This window comes from Macaca thibetana, chromosome 16, assembly GCF_024542745.1.
Source record: "Macaca thibetana thibetana isolate TM-01 chromosome 16, ASM2454274v1, whole genome shotgun sequence".
In the NCBI taxonomy this organism is placed as follows: domain Eukaryota; kingdom Metazoa; phylum Chordata; class Mammalia; order Primates; family Cercopithecidae; genus Macaca; species Macaca thibetana.
In genome coordinates this window covers 63676927-63695663 of record NC_065593.1, presented here as the reverse complement: position 1 = coordinate 63695663, position 18737 = coordinate 63676927, and the positions used below count along the sequence as shown (strand labels likewise).

The 18737-nt window shown below is 50.1% G+C and overlaps 2 protein-coding genes across 4 annotated transcripts in view; one reads left to right on the top strand and one right to left on the bottom strand.

Moving 5' to 3' along the window:
- Positions 1-18737, top strand: part of UBALD2 (UBA like domain containing 2) — a 468792-nt gene that overhangs the window by 216782 nt on the left and 233273 nt on the right. The gene's annotated exons all lie outside the window — the stretch shown is intronic.
- Positions 7749-18737, bottom strand: part of SRP68 (signal recognition particle 68) — a 42680-nt gene continuing 31691 nt past the window's right edge. For both annotated transcript variants that reach the window (XM_050764259.1, XM_050764260.1), the window contains 6 exons: positions 15028-15184; positions 14285-14379; positions 12212-12341; positions 9546-9621; positions 9054-9109; positions 7749-8573 (listed from right to left, as the gene is read on the bottom strand). In XM_050764259.1, coding sequence (XP_050620216.1) covers positions 8346-8573; positions 9054-9109; positions 9546-9621; positions 12212-12341; positions 14285-14379; positions 15028-15184 — 742 coding nt within the window. In that variant the 3' untranslated portion in view covers positions 7749-8345. The remainder of the gene's footprint in view (positions 8574-9053; positions 9110-9545; positions 9622-12211; positions 12342-14284; positions 14380-15027; positions 15185-18737) is intronic.

The window sequence follows — 18737 nt, the reverse complement described above, 5'->3', positions numbered from 1 at the left end:
GAGGCGAGGCTTTGCTGTCTCAGGAAATTGCCCTGTTTGTACAAAAGCTCCGCTGCCAGACCCTTGGACCGAAGTTGAGTGAAGACCTCTTCCCTTCACTCCCTTGGCCCACTGAGCAAAGCAGAGATGCCCTCCTCCAGCTGGGCCAAGAGGAGCACAATCTGGCAGACTGGGGGTTCAAGGAAACAGCCTCCTTCCATTGTCTGCAGGTACAGGGTTGGGGGGCAGAAGCTGTGGCCCAGGAATCTGCAGGGCCACCTGGAGGAGGCTCTTTTGGCTGTGAATCTGCCTAGCAAGTCTGATAAAAAGAAATGAAATGCCAAGGTCAGCCTAGAGAGAAGCAAAAGGTGGCACAGCTTGCCTAACCAGACAAGCGTGGGGAGGAACAGGTGCTGGTGATTCCTTTTGGGACTTTTACAGGGAAGGTTTAGAGGAAGCAACTATAAAAACTCCAAAAAACAGAAAACAATCAAGCCTTGTGTGTGTTAAGAGAGCAGGCAGAATTCCTCATACTAAATGGCAAGAGAACATAGAGGGAGGCCCTGGAATCCTCAAAACCAAGGCTACCTTAGGGTATCTGTCCCTCACTCTGAACCATCCCTTTTCCCTGGGAGAAAGGCGACCCACAGCACCAGCCCCAGTTCAGCTGTAGGACTGGTGCTGGTGCAGCCCACTCCCCAGCCCCTGCAGCCACCTGGTGCACGAGCCATCCCTGCATTCCAGAAGTCTGCACCCTAGCCAGTCCTGCTCAGAAACTGGTAGACCTAAGGGCTCTGGGCCTCTCTGCCACCTTTAAGATAATAGCTATCCTTACTAGCCAGGTCTGGGGACCTGCAGCCCTATTTTGGAGAAGTGCAGGTCTGATGGAGGCAGCCAGCTAACTGTCCATGCCAAGATAATGACCCGTGTGGCCGCTTGAGAAAACGTTCTGCCGGCTGCACGGCAGCAGCAGGGACCTGGTAGCATCTGGCACTGTTCACTGGTCAGAGGGAGAAAAAGGTTTATAAAACAAACAGACAAACACGAAAACGAAGGAACAAGCAGTTCTCATAGCTGCCTGATTTGTCTCTATTGTCAGGAAGCTGAAAAGGGGAGGTTAAACTGCCCAGCACACACAGCAGCTCATCAGACCCAAACTATTGTCTGAATGGCATTGCATAGATTTAGGAGGACTTCCTGAGAAGGAGAAGACAAGGACACAGGCTGGCTGAGTGGAAGGCTCTCTCAGCTATGTGTGCCCGTTGACTCAGGGTACAGCAGTCCCACACTCTCTTGGGGTTCAGAACGTTTTGGGGGAACCTCCTCACTGTCTCCTCCCAGCAACTTTGAGATGCAGCTGCCCTTGTTATACAGGAGCTGGAGTGTGCTCAGAGGCAATGGATTAGTAAACACAGGGCAGGGATCCACGAACTCAGAGGACCCTGGGCACCTGCTCTGTCTGCCTCACACCTCTTCTCGGGCAGCATGGGAGGCACTGCCTGGCCAGGCCTTTGCACAGCCACACCCGTCTCCATTCCACAGATGAGCCGCAGCTAACGTTACTCAGCTTTCACCAGCCCAGGTACCTGCCCATCATAGCTGGATTTCTAGGTCAGAAGATCCCTGGGGGAGCACTTCGCAGGGCCGAGGTTGCGGATCACCTGAGATCAGGAATTTGAGACCAGCCTATCCAACATGGTGAAACCTCGTCCCTACTAAAAATACAAAAATTAGCTGGGCATGGTGGCGCATGCCTGTAATCCCAGCTACTCAGGAGGCTAAGGCGGGAGAATCACTTGAACGTGGGGGGCAGAGGTTGTGGTGAGCCGAGATCGTGCCATTGTACTCCAGCAACAAGAGCAAAACTCCATCTCAAAAAAAAAAAGATCCAGGGGAAATTTGGCCTAACAGAAAGGATGTGGTTCTTTTCCAAGTGGTGAGGATTTGTTCAACCCTGAGCGGTGCGTGAGAACAGAGAGTTGCAGTTAATGAAGGCAAACAAAACCATCTGCCGCGGGCAGTGACCGTGGACAAGCAAGGCTCCCATTCCCAACACAAAATTGCCACCGCAAAGGGATGGCTGGAGGAGAAAACCCTGACTGTCTTGAAGAAGTTCTCTGTGGGTCTCAGGACCAGTGCAGAGCAGCTCAGCAGATAATAGCCTCCAGTGGGCTAAGGTGATATAGGAATCTGGAGCAAAAGCCAAACACCAGGCCACCAGCCTCAGATCAGAGTACCCTAACAGTTTGAAAAGGTCCTCACAAATATTCCATCAGTATTTGTCATGTGAGATACTTTTTTTTTTTTTTTTTTTTTTTTTTTTTCTGAGGTAGGGTCTCACTCTGTCACCCAGGCTGGAATTCAGTGAGTGGTGTGATTATAGCTCATTGCAGCCTTGACCTCCTGGGCTCCAGCGATCCTCCCACCTCAGCCTCATAAGTAGATGGGACTACAGGCATGCACCACCATGCCCGGCTGTTTGAGATATTTTCTTTAGTCTGTACCAAATAATAATACCTCTAGGCCAGGTGCAGTGGCTCAAGCCTGTAATCCCAGCACTTAGGGAGGCTGAGGCGGGTGGATCACCTGAGGTCAGGAGTTCAAGACCAGCCTGACCAACATGGTGAAACCCTGTCTCTACTAAAAATACAAAAAATTGGCCAGGTGCAGTGGCTCGTGCCTATAATCCCAGCACTTTGGGAGGCCAAGGCAGGTGGAATCACTTGAGGTCAGGAGTTTGAGACCAGCCTGACCAACATGGTGAAACCCTCTACTAAAAAAAATTTAGCCAGACATGGTGTCACACACCTGTAATCCCAGCTACTTGGGAGGCTGAGGCAGAAGAATTGCTTGAACCTGGGAGGTGGAGGTTGCAGTGAGCCGAGATTGCACCACTGCACTCCAGCGTGGACAAGAAGAGTGAAACCTCATCTCGGAATAATAATAATAATAATAATAATAGTAACAATAATACCTCTAGTGGACGCTTGTAGAGCCCCTCACTCTGTGCCAGATGGTGCTTAGAGCAGAGGGTGGACCCAGAGGCCAGGGCCTGTCTACTCTGTGCAACCGGCACAGCCTGCCACCCCAGCTGGCTCTAGGCGGTGCCCCCAGCCACGGCCCCTCCCAGATCCTGCTCCCAAGTGTCTCTAACATCTAACAGAACAACAGGTTGGATTCTTCCAGTTGGTGGTGTCAGGATGCAGGCAATTTCCAATTTATTCTCTTTGCTTTGGAACATCGATAAATTTTACAGCTAAATCTGCTTTCCATCTCCTCCGTAGCAACAAGTGTCTTCAAACAAAAAATTAGAACCAACACATATTTTTGCTATCTTTGGATATATTCCTAGACCTCTAAATGTCCCAAGCTTTTCAAGGCTGCAGACAGAATTGCGCTGTTTAGAATTCTGTGATCAATTAGCTTTTTTGTGTGTGACTAACGACCGACACCTTGTATGTGAAAAATTAGCACTGCCACAGCGATGACAATGAACAGAGCACAGTCCCACCCTCAAAGTCCCTGGTGTTGGCCTTCCTCTCCTAGGGGGGTGAAGCCTCTGCCTCTGCTTTTGGGAGGATAGTCCCCGCTATGGCCCAGGGCCGCTATGGGTTGTCATCACAGGCTGTCACCTCACAGTCGCGGTGACAGGCTCAGGTTGCCACCAGGGGAAGGGGTCGAAACCAAGCCAGGCACTGTTTCATTTCAAACGGGGAATCCAAGAGTTCTCACTGATTTAACATAAAAAAGAGAGGAGACAGCACATCCAAACAACATTCGGGAAGAGAGGAACGGACAGGAGACCCAGCAGCGAAGGCCAGTGCCATCCTCAGCCACCTCGCGCTCCTGACCGTCACCCAGCAGGCCTGGTAGGGCTTGCCTGGAACAGAGAATAGAAACCATGATCACTTCAGCTGGGAACGGAGGCTCATGCCTGTAATCCCAGCACTTTGGGAGGCTGAAGCGGGTGGATCACGAGGTCAGGCATTTGAGACCAACCTGGCCAACATAGTGAAACCCTGTCTCACTAAAAATACAAAAAATTGGCTGGGCGTGGTGGTGGGCACCTGTAATCCCAGCTACTCAGAAGTCTGAGGCACGAGAATGGCTTGAATGGGAGACGGAGGTTGCAGTGAGCCGAGATCGTGCCACTGCACTCCAGCCCAGGTGACAGTGTGAGACTCTATCTCAAAAAAAAAAAAAAAAGAGGCCAGGTGTGGTGGCTCATGCCTGTAATCCCAGCACTTTGGGAGGCTGAGGCGGGTGGATCACGAGGTCAGGAGTTTGAGACCAGCCTGGCCAAGATGGTGAAACCCCCATCTCTACTAAAAATACACAAATTAGCTGGACATGGTGGCGGGCACCTGTAATCCCAGCTACTCGGGAGGCTGAGGCAGGAGAACTGCTTGAACTCAGGAGGTGGAGTGAGCTGAGATCGCGCCACTGCACTCCAGCCTGGGCGACAGAGCAAGACTCCGTCTCAAAAAAAAAAAAAAAAAAAAAAAAAAAAGAGAAGGAAAGAAACCATGATCACAGCCACAGCAGACCTTGGGCAGGCTTTAAAAGTATGAGACTGGGCCAGGCGCAGTGGCTCACTCTTGTAATCCTAGCACTTTGCGACGTCAAGGCAGGTGGATCACTTGAGGCCGGGAGTTCGAGACCAGCCTGCCCAACACAGTGAAACTCCACTTCTACTAAAAATACAAATATTAGCTGGGCATGATGGCATGCACCTGTAGTCCCAGCTACTTGGGAGATTGAGGCAGGAGAATAGCTTGAACCCGGGAGGCAGAGGCTGCAGTGAGCTGACATCGTGCCACTGCACTCCAGCCTGGGCGACAGAGCGAGACTCTGTCTCTAAATAAATAAATAAATAAAAGTATAAGGAGACTGAATTGAGGTCTCTTCGTCCTCTCTTGATGTTGGAGACAGAAGCCTCCTCTAGGTTCAGAGCTTGCTGACAGCACCAGAGTCCATCCTGGAGGAGGGACTGGAGCCAGCACAACATGGAGCACCCACTTGGAAGAGATCCATTCGCAGCCCCCGGGGCCTCAACTGCATGTCCTGCTCCACGGGAAGGCAGGACTGAGCGGCCTCCGAAGTGTCCTTCTGTGAAAACCCCCAGCGAACAGCCTGCAGGGTGCAGGGGCAGTAAGGGCCTGCTTGAAACCTGCTCCCATCAGAGGCAGAGCCGCTTCCCAGGGCCTGAGGACAGGAGGGGGTCCTGCGTCTGGCGCTCTGTCCCCCACGACACAGCCTGCTTAATGTCCAAGAGTCCCACGTGAAGGGATGTGCAAGCTCGCCGGAGACCTTGGCCCTGCCAGATCTGTCTTCTTATGTAAACACCTGCTTTTAATACTAAACAGCATCACTGGCCGGTAACAGCCAGTGCTGCTCAGAGTGCCTGGAAGGAGCACTGAGAGGAATGGAATTTGTAGTGTGGCCGCGAGACAAAGCATTAGGCAACCTGAGAAGAAAAGGTGCAGTCTGGATTCGCCTCCATCCCTAGTTGATAGGTCCTGGGTCCCCACTGAGGCCAGCGCTGTAGTGGGAGAGGCTGGGAGGGCTGTGGGCAGGACAAAGGGACATCTTCCAGGAGGATGAGCGGTTCCCCATGCCTGTCCCCCTCACGATGCTGCAGGCAACGGCCTGAGGCAGGCCTGAGACTGCTGCACAGCAGGGCCTGGAACTGGGTTCTTGGAGCTGGAGGACAGCACGGCTGTCAGCACAGAGACGAGACAAGGGAGGTGCAGAATCCTGGCAGATGACCCTGAGAGGAGGATGAGGACATGGATGGACAAGGACCTGAGACCAATCATTTATGCTATATATATTTTTCTTTAAACAATTTTTTTTTTTGGTAGAGACAAGGTCTTGCCATGTTGCCCAGGCTGGCCTCGAACTTCTGGCCTCAAGTGATCTGCCTGCCTCAGTATCCCAAAGTGCTGGGATTACAAGCGTAAGCCACTGTGTCCAGCTTATTTGTGCTATATTTCCAGAAGGAGGGGTGAGGACAGTCCTAAATTTATATGGCATAGATGATGAAACTTTCAATTAGAAAAACCCCAGCTTCCTGAGGCTCTCCAACCCAAAACAAATCCCAGGGGTTAAGGCCCCTCTTCCAGCATCTCAAGGTTCTAAGCCACCACCCAAATCTAACAAGAAGTCTGATTTGTGTCTCACCATCCTTTCTAGCTCTTAGCCCGCCCTCCCTGCAACTTACTGGGAAAACAAGAGGCATAGCCAAGCCCACAGTGGCATTCTAAAACCACCTTTTCAAAAATTCTAATGGTGAGATTATTAGAGTGAAAGAGGTCTGGCCTAACCCACTCCATTTTGTTTGTTTTTTTTTTTTTTTTTGAGATGTCACCAGGCTGGAGTGCAGTGGTGCGATCTCGGCTCACTGCAAGCTCCGCCTCCTGGTTCACACCATTCTCCTGCCTCAGCCTCCCGAGTAGCTGGGACTACAGGCGCCCACCACCATGCCCGGCTAATTTTTTGTATTTTTTAGTAGAGACGGGGTTTCACCGTGTTAGCCAGGATGGTCTCGATCTCCTGACCTTGTGATCGGCCCGCCTCGGCCTCCCAAAGTGCTGGGATTACAGGCATGAGCCATTGCACCCAGCCTCTATCTTGCTTCTAATCTCCAAGCTGTCCTTGTTCATTCCTGGGAATAAGCTGAACTAACTTTGGGAGAAGCTTACAGTTTAACTGTTTAACTTTGAAACAAAGATGGTAACAGCACTTTCCGGAAATAAACCCCCTTCTTGCCTGGGGACCAGACTGCCTTTGCAGGACTAACAAATTAGCCACGAGAATTGACGTTACGGTTTAGGAGTCATGCAGCCACAGGCCACAAGATTCTGAACCTTCCCAGTTGCTCCTAGGGATGACATCACTGTTGTAAAACCTAAGAATGGTGCTTGAGATATTTTTCAGACCCTGCACTCTATGGATCGGCTGACACCATCCATCCAAACTGGCTCATCTGGTCTTGTGGCCCTTGCCCAGGAAACCAACTCAGCACAAGAGGCCAGCTTCAACTCCCTATGACCTCATCTCCAACCTGACCAATCAGCACTTCCCACTTCCAGACCCCCTGCCCATCAAATTATCCTTAAAATTCCCAGTCTCTGAATTTTCAGGGAGACCAATTTGAGTAAAAACAAACTCCAGTCTCCTGTTTAGCCAGCTCTGTGTGAATTAAACTCTATTACAATTCCTGTTTCGATGAATCAGCTCCATCTAGGCAGCGGGCAAAGGGAACCCTGGCGGAGTTACAATGCCATCCTGAAACAATGCTCTCGGATTTTTAACCAGTCAACCTTTTCTTCCAGCCACCGGATTTGCTCAAAAACTGAAAACAACTAAGCCAACATTTCTCGTGGCGACTTTTCTTTCCTATGTGACAGGTGAGTTTTGATTTCCAAAGGGAATCATAAGTGTCAGGTACATGTTTAAATCACTTTTATTCCTTGCTTTCTTACATTGTTTTTGTGACTTCTATTATTGATGTTATAATAGAAGTGAAAAGGGATGACTAAGAAAAAAAGGGGAGTAAAGAAGGGGATTAAAATGTAATGGCATCAAAAAATTACACATTGGGAACTCCTGAAAAATAGTGCCCTCTAACATCTGTATCTGGCATCAGCCACACCTAGCTGCTGGTGAGTCAGGTTACACTTGACCTCACTGGGTTCACACAGCCAGGCTCCCGAGGAGAGAACAGGGACTGGATATGAGGGAGAGCACATAAGAAATGGGCACAGTCTCCATCATCTTTGCCTTTTAATATAAGATTTGGTTTTATCATTTCTGAGTGTAACATATTTCTTCTAAAAATAGAGCTCTCTGCTTGTCTGAAACTTCTTAGCGTTCACTGGGAGGTGAAGGGGAATAAGGCTGACCGTAATTCTGGGGTGACGTTGCCAGTTTCATAGTCATAGATAAACTTTTCAAGGGATCCTGGATGCTCACAGCAAGGATGAGTTCATTTCAAATCCATGGTAGTGAAGAAGCATGACAAAGCGTTTCAAGGCCCCATCTGTGCCTGGTGTGGCCTCCTGAACACACCACTGACCAAAGGCAATCACAGCTCACAGGGCGCCAGACAGCAGCGGCCCTCTCCCAGGAGGCCTAGGAGACAGGATGACCCCGCACACATTTACCGGAAGACGACAGGGTGCTCTCCTAACACACGGCTTAAGAATGTGTACAAACACAGATGTAGGAATGCAGGGCCGAAGATGTTAAACTCTTGCCCCGGGCCAACGCAGACCTGGATTTAATATCATGGAACTTGCTGGGATTTTCTCACAATACAGATTAAGAGTCAGAATCTCCCCCACCCCTGAGGAAGAGCCTGGTTAGCTCCTGAATCCAAAGATGCCCTTGATGTATCCAGTGAGGCCACTCTTGGTCTTCTGTTCCAACTTGTCCTCAAGGGGTGGGAAAGCCACATGGTTGAGGGCCAGGTCAAAGAACAAAGGCTTGCAAGGGATGGGCTGGAAGCCTGGTGGGAAGTGCACAAGGTTGGCTTGCTTGGTGACAAGGGAAGGGTCCAGGCAGAATGTCTCAAACCGTTCAACCAGAGGCTGGAAGTCAAATCAAAGAGACATATGTAGGCATCCGTCACAGAACACCCTTGGTGAACATTTCCTGAGTGCCGACTGCCTGGTTCAGAGCTTTACAGGCGCCATCTCACTCAATCACTCAATCCTGACAGCCTCCTACGAGGAGCGGCTACCACGTCCCTGTCTTGCAGTCAGAGTCACTGAAACCCTGAGAGGCTAAGAGACGGGCAGGCTAGGACTGGGGTACAGGTCTGTCGGCCATGTTCCGAGTTAGAGCTCTTACCCACAGGTGCTACTCTGTACAGTACAGGTTCCTCAACCCTCTTCTTCCCAGGGATGATCTGACATCTAGGAAGCTTTATGCAGGAAGCTTTGAGGTTGGGTAAGAGAAGGGAGAGAGATGGGGGTTTCCTTAGAAATTTAGGGTCCACTGCTCTACAATGAGCTTGCCTTTCTAGTTTGTTACTAATCCTGCTTTGTAATCCTACAGCCCAGACTTACCTTATTGTCCTTGACTTGGGAAGAGGAGGTCTCTGTTTGATGAGCATCGTTTCCATCTGGAAGTTTCACAGGGATTCAGTAAGAACAATGATTTATAATAGCTCACTACTCACAAATGAGGCCTATCACACAGGTGGCCCCTACATCCCAAAAGTAAAAGGAGCCAGTACGTGGGGAAGCCAGTCCTGTCTCCTGCTGAGAAGTGGTGGAGATAAACAGATCAATCCCAGATCCAACGCTGTCGGCCCAGTGAAGCCAGCACAGTTGCATGAGGACAGTAAAAGGGAGAAGGGCCAGTGTAACAGCGCATCTCGAAATGCTTCTACACGATCTGATGCCCAGCTGGCACAAGTAAAGGCCAGGAAAAAGAAACATCTTACAGATGAACCGAGACAACGCTTTCAACCTTAAAACAGTAGTGTGGGGTGTGGGAGAGAAGGGCAGTGGCAGGAAGGGAAGTCTGGGGATACAAAGGCCAGGCAGGGGGCTCACCAAGGATGGCCGCGGCCTGCAGGGAGCACTTCTCCGACCGCACTTGAGTGATGAGCTCTTGCACGTCAGGTAGGTCCTGTAAGATTCAGAAAACGTGTACTCCCGAGTCAGGGCCAGGTCAGAGCACACCAACCTAACCTGAGTTAAGCGACCCCACTGGTATTTTCATAGGACTTTAGACTTTCTAAATGGTTCTCCCTATTAGAATAAAACAAAACTAAAAGTGCTAGCCTGTTTCAAATGGGAAAAGCTATGCCACGGCTTAAGTAATAATGCCTGGAAATAAAGATGATGTTGATAATATTAATAAATTTATCATACACTAAAACAGTGTGCCAGGCATTATTCTAGGCAGGTTACATAATCACTAGCTTAACCTTCTCAATAATCCTGAGGCAGTTTGCACTCCCATTTTACAGATGAGAAAACGGAAGCATGGAGAGGTTAGGCAATGTGCTGGCCATGCCCCCAAGTGGCAGCGGGCTGGGGTAAAGGGCTGGGCCATCTCGCTCAAGGGCCTTCGTCGTTACATCCCACTGCTTCAGCGAGGGCGATGAATTTTCCCGGCCTCAGTCTCTTGCTTGGCATATTGGGAATGACCCGAGAAGGTCTGGATACCACAGAACCCTTCCCGCCTCCATTTTCTGACACGTCCCCCACAAAGCAATTCAGCACATGAAATCAGGGCCACACTGGTTTGCACCGTGTCCCAAGATGATATTCCACAGTGGCGACGCTGCCACGCCTGTCACCCCCACCTGCCCACATCCCTCTGCTCTTTCCTAACTCTGCCTTTGCATGGGATCTCTTTTACTTCTTCTGCATCCATAGGTGGGCTCCTGCATGCCAGTCTGTGGCTGCAACAAAACTACAAGCACTCTGAAGGCAGAGAGCTCTTCTCCACCCCTCTGAGCATGCACGGGATCCAGCAGCTCCAACGCTGGCGTGACTCCATCAACAACAGGAACCTTTGCTTGCTTTTCTAAATGGTCTCTACTTGTCAAATATATATGGATTCCTTAGACCAGCTGATGTTGCAACAAGTTCTATATCATCACAGTAGGCCACAAGCTTAAGAAGCTAGTCGTCATTCAATAATCAGTAAAGCACCAGGCGTGGTGGCTCACGCCTGTAATCCTAGCACTTTGGGAGGCTGAGGTCAGAGGATCACTTGAGGTCAGGAGTTTGAGACCAGCCTGGCCAACATGGTGAAACTGTCTCTACTAAAAATATAAAAATAAGCTGGGCTTGGTGGCACATGTCTATAGTCCCAGCTACTTGGGAGGCTGAGATAAGAGAATCGCTTGAACCTGGGAGGCAGAAGTTGCAGTGAGCCGAGATCGTGCCACTGCACTCTAGCCTGGTAGACAGAGCGATACTCCACCTTAAAAAAAAAAAAAAAAAAAAGTAAAGCAAAGCAAGCCTTCCACAGCTGCGCTTTGTTTATTTATTTTGAGATGGAGTCTTGCTTTGTCACTCAGGCTGGAGTGCAGTGGCGTGATCTCGGCTCACTGCAACCTCTGCCTCCCAGGTTCAAGTGATTCTCCTGCCTCAGCTTCCCGAGTAGCTGGGATTACAGGTGTGCACCACCACACCTGGCTAATGTTTTGTATTTTTGTAGACACAGGGTTTTGCCATGTTCCCCAGGCTGGTCTTGATTTCCTTACCTTAAGTGATCTGCCCACCTCAGCTTCCCAAACTGCTGGGATTATAGGCGTGAAGCACCGCGCCCGGCCCTGGGGCTGTTCTTTAGATCAAGCATTTCCTTAGCTTTAATGGACCCCCAAATGGCCTGGGGATTTTGTTAAAATGCAGTTACTGGCCAGCATGGTGGCTCATGCCTCCAATCCCAAGGTTTTGGGAGGCAGAGAGGCAGGAGGACTGCTTGAGGCCAGGAGTTCAAGACCTGCCTGGGCAACATAGTGAGACCCCCCCCATCTCTACAAAAAAATAAAAATTGGCCTGGCATGGTGGCTCATGTCTGTAGTCCCAGCTACTCAGGAGGCTGAGGTGGGAGGGTAACTTGAGCCCGGGAGTTCAAGGCTGCAGTGAGCTATGATGGTGCCACTGCATTCCAGCCTGGGTGACAGAGCGAGACCCTGTCGAAAGAAAGAAAGAAAGAAAAAAAACCAAACAAGCAGAAGGTCCCAGGTGGGAGCTGACAGGCTGCATTCCTAGCCAGGCCCCCGCTGCTGCTGCTGGTCTTGCACAGGCCCTGCAGGATGGCTTCACCAGTGCTTCTCACTTGTTGCATGAAAGGCCCATCACTAGGGCCTTTCAAGGTCCCAATGCCCACTTCAGACCCCTCACACTAATTAGAACCGCAATCTCTAGGGTGCGACCCAGACATCTACCTTGAAAACAATCTTCCTAAGAGATTTCAACGTGTAGTCAAGTCTGAGAGCAGTACTTCAGGTTTTCCTGTGGTTTCTTTTAAATCAGAAAAATGCCTTCCCTTCTTCATACCTAAATCCTCCTTAGGGCTGGAGCACAGCCATGAGTGACACAGTCTGCAGCTCCTGGGCAGTCAGGGCCATACCAGGTCCCATGGGCAGCTAGGGAGGACCAGCCTGAGGTGGAGCCCAGCTGTTGTACCCTCGCAGCTCCTCCACAGCTGACTCCATAACCTGCCAGGGCTTGCAAACAAGGAGAGGCCAACGTCTCACCTTTAGGCTGTTCTTGAAGGCGCCAGCATCAGAATTTACTTCGTTTGCATATTTCAGGACTCTATCATACAGGACAAGGGCTTCGCTCCACTTCTTCACCAGCACATAGGACTGAGCAATGAAAAAACACCTGATGGGGAGGGGAAAAGAGCCACAATATTCTAAAGCAGCAATTACCCAAGACCAAGGCTTTCCTTGCAGTTAAGGCAAAATTTTACATTTGGTAACAGGTTTCTTAACGTGGGATCACTGCATGGGAGCTCCCTTCATGGGAAGTGTTCAGATTTGTAGGCTACCCTGCAGAGATGCTTCCCAGCAGTCAGAGATGCCCAGGTAGGCCCAACAGTGAGCCATGGTTTTTTACTGACTGACTGACCCTGCAGAGGAGAAACAGTTCCCAACAGGAGCATGGTGAGGCCAGGACAGGAAGGAAGGAAGAATGCTGCCCGGCTCAAACAGAAATCCCACCCCGATCCACACCCCCAAGTCGCAATCATTCATCTCTGCTCATCGCTTTCCAAACACAGAACCCACAGAAGGTTCTTTCTGAGTCAAATTCCTCTCCTGGGCTCAGCAGACACTAAGCGCTGCTGGTCCCTGAGAGGACAGAAGGGGCCATGGAGTGAAGATGGGGCACGCTGGAGTACCAGAGCACACTGGCGTGTGAGGGCCAGAAGAGGAAGGGCAAGAATGCATGGGGCTCTGCCTTCCATCCTGGCTGGGCCCCATTGTGCTACCCAGCCTACTTCCAAGTTACAAATGACACAAGTCATTCAAGAAACTGAGTTTAGGCTGGGCACGGTGGCTCACACCTGTAATCCCAGCGCTTTGGGAGGCCGAGGTGGGTGAATCACCCGAGGTCGGGACTTCGAGACCAGCCTGATCAACATGGAGAAACCCCATCTCTACTAAAAATATAAAAAAAAATTAGCCGGGTGTGGTGGCGCATGCCTGTAATCTCAGCTACTCAGGAGACTGAGGCAGAAGAATCGCTTGGACCCAGGAGGTGGAGGTTGCGGTGAGCCGACATGGTGTCAATGCACTCCAGCCTGGGCAACAAGAGTGAAACTCCGTCTCAAAAAAAAAAAAAAAAAGAAACCGAGCTTAGCTTTATCCCGAGTTAGTTCAAGTTCCTTGAACTGGCCACTCTGGTTCCACTAACTAACACCCTTTCAATGCATGCCCCTTTTCCCCTGGGAGGGAGGAGGAAAGTAGAGGAAGACAAGTTTTCTTTTTTGAGATGGAGTTTCACTCTTGTCGCCCAGGCTGGAGTGCAATGGTGCAATCTTGGCTCACCGCAACCTCTGCCTCTCGGGTTCAAGCTACTCTCCTTCCTCAGCCTCCCGAGTAGCTGGGATTACAGGCACGCACCACCACGCCTGGCTAATTTTTTTTTTTTTTTTTTCCGAGATGGAGTCTTGCTGTCTCCCAGGCTGGAGTGCAGTGGCATGATCTCGGCTCACTGCAAGCTCCATCTCCCGGGTTCACGTCATTCTCCTGCCTCAGCCTCCCGCGTAGCTGGGACTACAGGCGCCCACCAGCATGCCCGGCTATTTTTTATATTTTTAGTAGAGACGGGCTTTCACCATGTTAGCCAGGATGGTCTTGATCTCCTGACCTTGTGATCCGCCCGCCTCGGCCTCCCAAAGTGCTGGGATTACAGGCGTGAGCCACCGCGCCCGGCTAATTTTGTATTTTTAATGGAGATGGAGATTCTCCATGTTGGTCAGGCTGGTCCCAAACTCCCGACCACAGGTGACCCACCCACTTCAGCCTCCCAAAGTTCTGGGATTACAAGTGTGAGCCAACGCGCCCAGCGAGGAAGCCAACTTTAACACGTGTGCTCCACTCCCCCTGACCTGGCCAGACGGCAGACATCATCACTGGCCACTACTGGCCACAGCCTTTAGAAACCCCCCTTGAATATGCTGGGCTGACCTTCCTGTGATCACAGGCAAGGTAACACATACACTCAAGGCCAACGATTCCAACTGTTATGGGCTGGGTCATGCTCCCAATGCTTACAGAACCTGGGAGGCAGAGGAAAACTCTGCCTATCCTATGGGACGTTACCTGTAAGCTTTGAACACCAGAGTCTTGAGGCCTATCTCTTTCTGGAAGGCTTTGTCTTCCTCTAAACCAGGAAGCTGGAGCAATTCCACCAGATTCTGTACAACAGATGCAACAAGAAAATTCATGAAGAGAAGATCTTAGATTGAATTTTTGACAGAAGACCTTGTAAGAACGGGTAAGGGTGAGGAAAAAAAAGCCCGAGGTCAATACAATGGGGAAAAGCCTGTGAAGTGACCTGGCAGCAGCCACACCTGGTGTCACCTCCATTCCCCTCTCTGATCTTGGAAACATATTTGTCCTTTACAACTCAACTCTTAGCTCACCCGCCTTCAGAGACTTGGCCCATCTCAGCCGGAAGGGATCTGTTCCAGCTCTGAGCTTTTATTTTGCTTAGCATCTACTCAGATGCCTTGACTGTGTGTCTCACAGTCCTACTGACTGACAAACTCCCTGGGGGCCAAGATGGCATGGACTCAGGTCTCAGATGCTCTGTGGCACCTGGGAGCATCTTATACAGGTGAAGTGCTCAGTGATGACCTGGGGTCACTATTCTCTACAGATCAACATGTCTGAGAGGTAGTGGCTCACAGACTGCACAACTGGTGTAAGACCTTTGTCTTTTCCCAGCTACTAACAGGTCCTGCTTGTCACAGTCCTTTTGTGATGCAAAGTTAAGTCATTTTGTGCCTGACACAGGCAAAGGAAAACGACAGGCCCTTGCCTTCCCGGTCCTCAAGGGTCACCTGTAAGATGATGTCATAGAGCCGGATCAGGTCCTGGGGCCGGGGGGAGCGCTTGCTGTCATCCTCTGGCTGCTGCTGCAGCAGAGCCCTCTGCAGACCTTTGGCCATGTTCTCATTACGCTTGATTGCCGTTGACAGCTTGATGTAAGTCAGGTAGCTGGAATGCACCATAAGTCAACTCAAGTTATACTCAGAGAAGCAGAGGAACTGGGAGGAGGACTGGACTATGAGTTGGGGCTGACCCAGAGGAAGTGGGGGGCTGGTGGGGGCGTGGCCACAGCAGGGCCATTTGGCCTGGACTTCAAGGGACCCTCCATTTGGCTACTATCCAGTGGCAAGTTTGCAGGGGACCCGTTTGGGATCTTATCACAAAATTTGATTTTTAGCTTGATTTATACCTTCTGCATCCTTTTTCAAGAACCACACAGTAGAGGAAACAAACAAACACACAAACACACAGAGTGGGATCCCAGCAACTCATGAGGCAGGAGATTGCTTGAGCCTGGGTATTCAAGGCAGCAGTGAGCTATGATCACACCACTGCACTCCAGCCGGAGCAAGATAGCAAAACCTTGACTCTAAAATTAAAAAAAAAAAGGGGGGGCCAGGCGCGGTGGCTCAAGCCTGTAATCCCAGAACTTTGGGAGGCCGAGACGGGCGGATCACGAGGCCAGGAGATCGAGACCATACTGGCTAACACGGTGAAACCCCGTCTCTACTAAAAAAAAATACAAAAAATTAGCCGGGCAAGGTGGCGGGCGCCTGTAGTCCCAGCTACTTGGGAGGCTGAAGCAGGAGAATGGCATGAACCCGGGAGGTGGAGCTTGCAGTGAGCCGAGATCACGCCACTGCACTCCAGCCTGGGCGACAGAGCAAGACTCTGTCTCAAAAAAAAAAAAAAAAAAAAAAAGGTGGGGGCAGGGGGCCGGGCGCGGTGGCTCAGGCCTGTGATCCCAGCACTTTGGGAGGCTGCAGCAGGCAGGTCAGGAGATCAAGACCATCCTGGCTAACACGGTGAAACCCCATCTATACCAAAAGTACAAAAAATTAGCCGGGCGTGGTGGCGGGCACCTGTAGTCCCAGCTACTTGGGAGGCTGAAGCAGGAGAATGGTGTGAACCCGGGAGGCGGAGCTTGCAGTGAGCCGAGATCGCGTCACTGCACTCCAGTCTGGGCGACAGAGCGAGATTCCATCTCAAAAAAAAGAAAAAAGAAAAAGAAAGATTGGCCAGGTATGGTGGCTCATGCCTCTGGTCCCAGCTACTCAGGAGGCTGAGGTGGGAGGATCACCTGAGCCTGGGAGACAAAGGTTGCAGTGAGCCAAGATTGCGCCACTGCACTCCAGCCTGGGTGACAGAGTGAGACCTTGTCTCAAATGAAAAAAAAAAAACAAAAAAAAGACATGGACCATGGATGGCGAGCCAGTTTCTGGAGCAAGGACTACTTCCCTGACTAGCTCACACTACAAGGCCAGTGTCCTCCCACTGCAGCTGTGCCTACTCATCTGAGGGCCTTCTCTGCTCAGAAAATACCAAGGTACAATCGCTTGGGGTGGTTATGCATACTAACCATGTGTATAAACTGCAGAGACTATTTTAACTGTACCACCTGGCAAGTCCTTTTAAGATTTGGGGCTAAAAACATGTTAACTGTTTAAACTCTGTTTAAGCAGCACTTCTGTCCCTAGAGCCCCATCCCACTCCAACAGATCGGAGGCCACAGCTTAGATAGGATACAAAAGATGCTGTGGGCAGAGGACACCAGCACAGCTGAGGTCAAGGGCTCCAAAATGAGCATAAGATCCAGGGACTGTCAAGTTCTGAGCACTGACCCATTGGTCTCTTCTCTACTCGGCTTCCAGAACAACAGCAGCCTGGTATATCCCAGATATCTGAACAGTGCAACAGAAACCCTACAAGATTCTCGAGTTGGAGTCCTTGGTGGAAGGGCAGAGCCAGACACCAAAAGATGAGCCTCATGTGTATATGCAAAGCTTGCATCTGACAAGCCACACCCTTCAACAGGAGTGGGATGACCAAGGATCACTAGACATTTAATTAAGGAAAGCCTCTACCAAGAAGGAAGAGGCCAGAACCAAGAGGGAAAAATAAGCAAGCAGGAGAAACCACACTTTGCAGTGAGAAGAACTTCAAAAAATGATTATTAATAACCCCAGAAACATAAGGGAAGGCTGTGCAGTTGTGAAATTAGAATGAGACACTCTATCTTTAAAAATAACATTCAGCTGGGCACGGTAGCTCATGTCTATAATCCCAGCACTTTGGGAGGCTGAGGCAGGCGGATTACTTGAGGTCAGGAGTTCAAGACCAGCCTGGCCAACATGGCAAAACCCCGTCTCTACAAAAAAATACAAAAATTAGCCAGGCATGGTAGCATGCGCCTGTAATCCCAGCTATTAGGGAGGCTGAGTCAGGAGAATGGCTTGAATCTGGGAGGCAGAGGTCGCAGTAAGCCGAGATCACGCCACTGCACTCCAGCTTGGGCAACAGAGCGAGACTCCATCTCAAAAAAAAAAAAAAAAAAAAAAAAAAAGCCAGGCGCAGTGGCTAAAAATTAGCTGGGCGTGGTGGTGTGCGCCTATTATCCCAGCTACTCAGGAGGCTGAGACAGGAGAATTGCTTGAACCCAGGAGGCGGAGGTTGTGGAGACCCGAGATCACACCTTTGCACTCCAGCCTGAGCGACAAGAGTGAAACTGTCTCAAAAATCAAAAACAAAACATTCCGAGAACATAAAGGAGCTCTTAGATGGTGTCAGCAATGTTAGGTGGGAGTTAGGAAGGGTCAAGGCAGGGAGAAGCAGAGTGGAAGAGTGAGACAGGGTTAATGGTGGAAAGGTACAAAATGATGAAATCCCAAATCTGCACGTTATTTAGAAATACTGAGGTAAATCCCACAGAAATGTGTTAAACGAATTAAAAGTGGATGCTTCTGAGAAACAGGAGAGGTCATGAGATGGATTTTCCTAAAAAGCTTTGCAGAAACCAGACTCAAAACAAAGAAATATTATACACAAAATGATATGGGAATTTAGATACAGCTTTCCAAAGTTTTATTGAAATACAGAAGCTGGGCCGGGCATGGGGCTCATGCCTGTATTCCCAAAACTTTGGGAGGCCAAGGCAGGCAGACTGCTTGAGTCCAGGAGTTCAAGACCAGCCTGAACATGCTGAAAACCTGTCTCTACAAAAAATACAAAAAGTTAGTTGGGCATGGTGGCACACATAGTTCCAGCTACTTGGGAGGCTGAGGTGGGAGGACCGCTTGAGCCCAGAAGGTTGAGGCTGCGATAAGCTGTGACTGTACCACTGCACTCCAGCCTGGGCAACAGAGAAAGATCCTGTCTTGGGGGGGAAAAAAAAGCAGCCTGATTCCTGATTCATCAGTTTACCCCAAAGCTGGCCTCTGACCTAACTGAAATTCATGGTGTGACACCAGCTATACCTTCAGGTGGGAAAATGAATCCACGGGCAAGGGGGCTTCAAAATTTCAAAAGTCTCCTAAGCCTTGTTGAATGTTTCAAAGGGTCTTTTCAAGGTTAGGAAGTTAGACTAACTCCTGATTCTTTGTGGCTGTTAACTACAAACACATCACTTAACCTCCTGGAACCTCACCTTTCTCATTGGCTGTTGAAACAGACAACATTTAAGGGCCATTCTTGCTGAGTCCTCTGGTAGGACATTTCGTGTGAA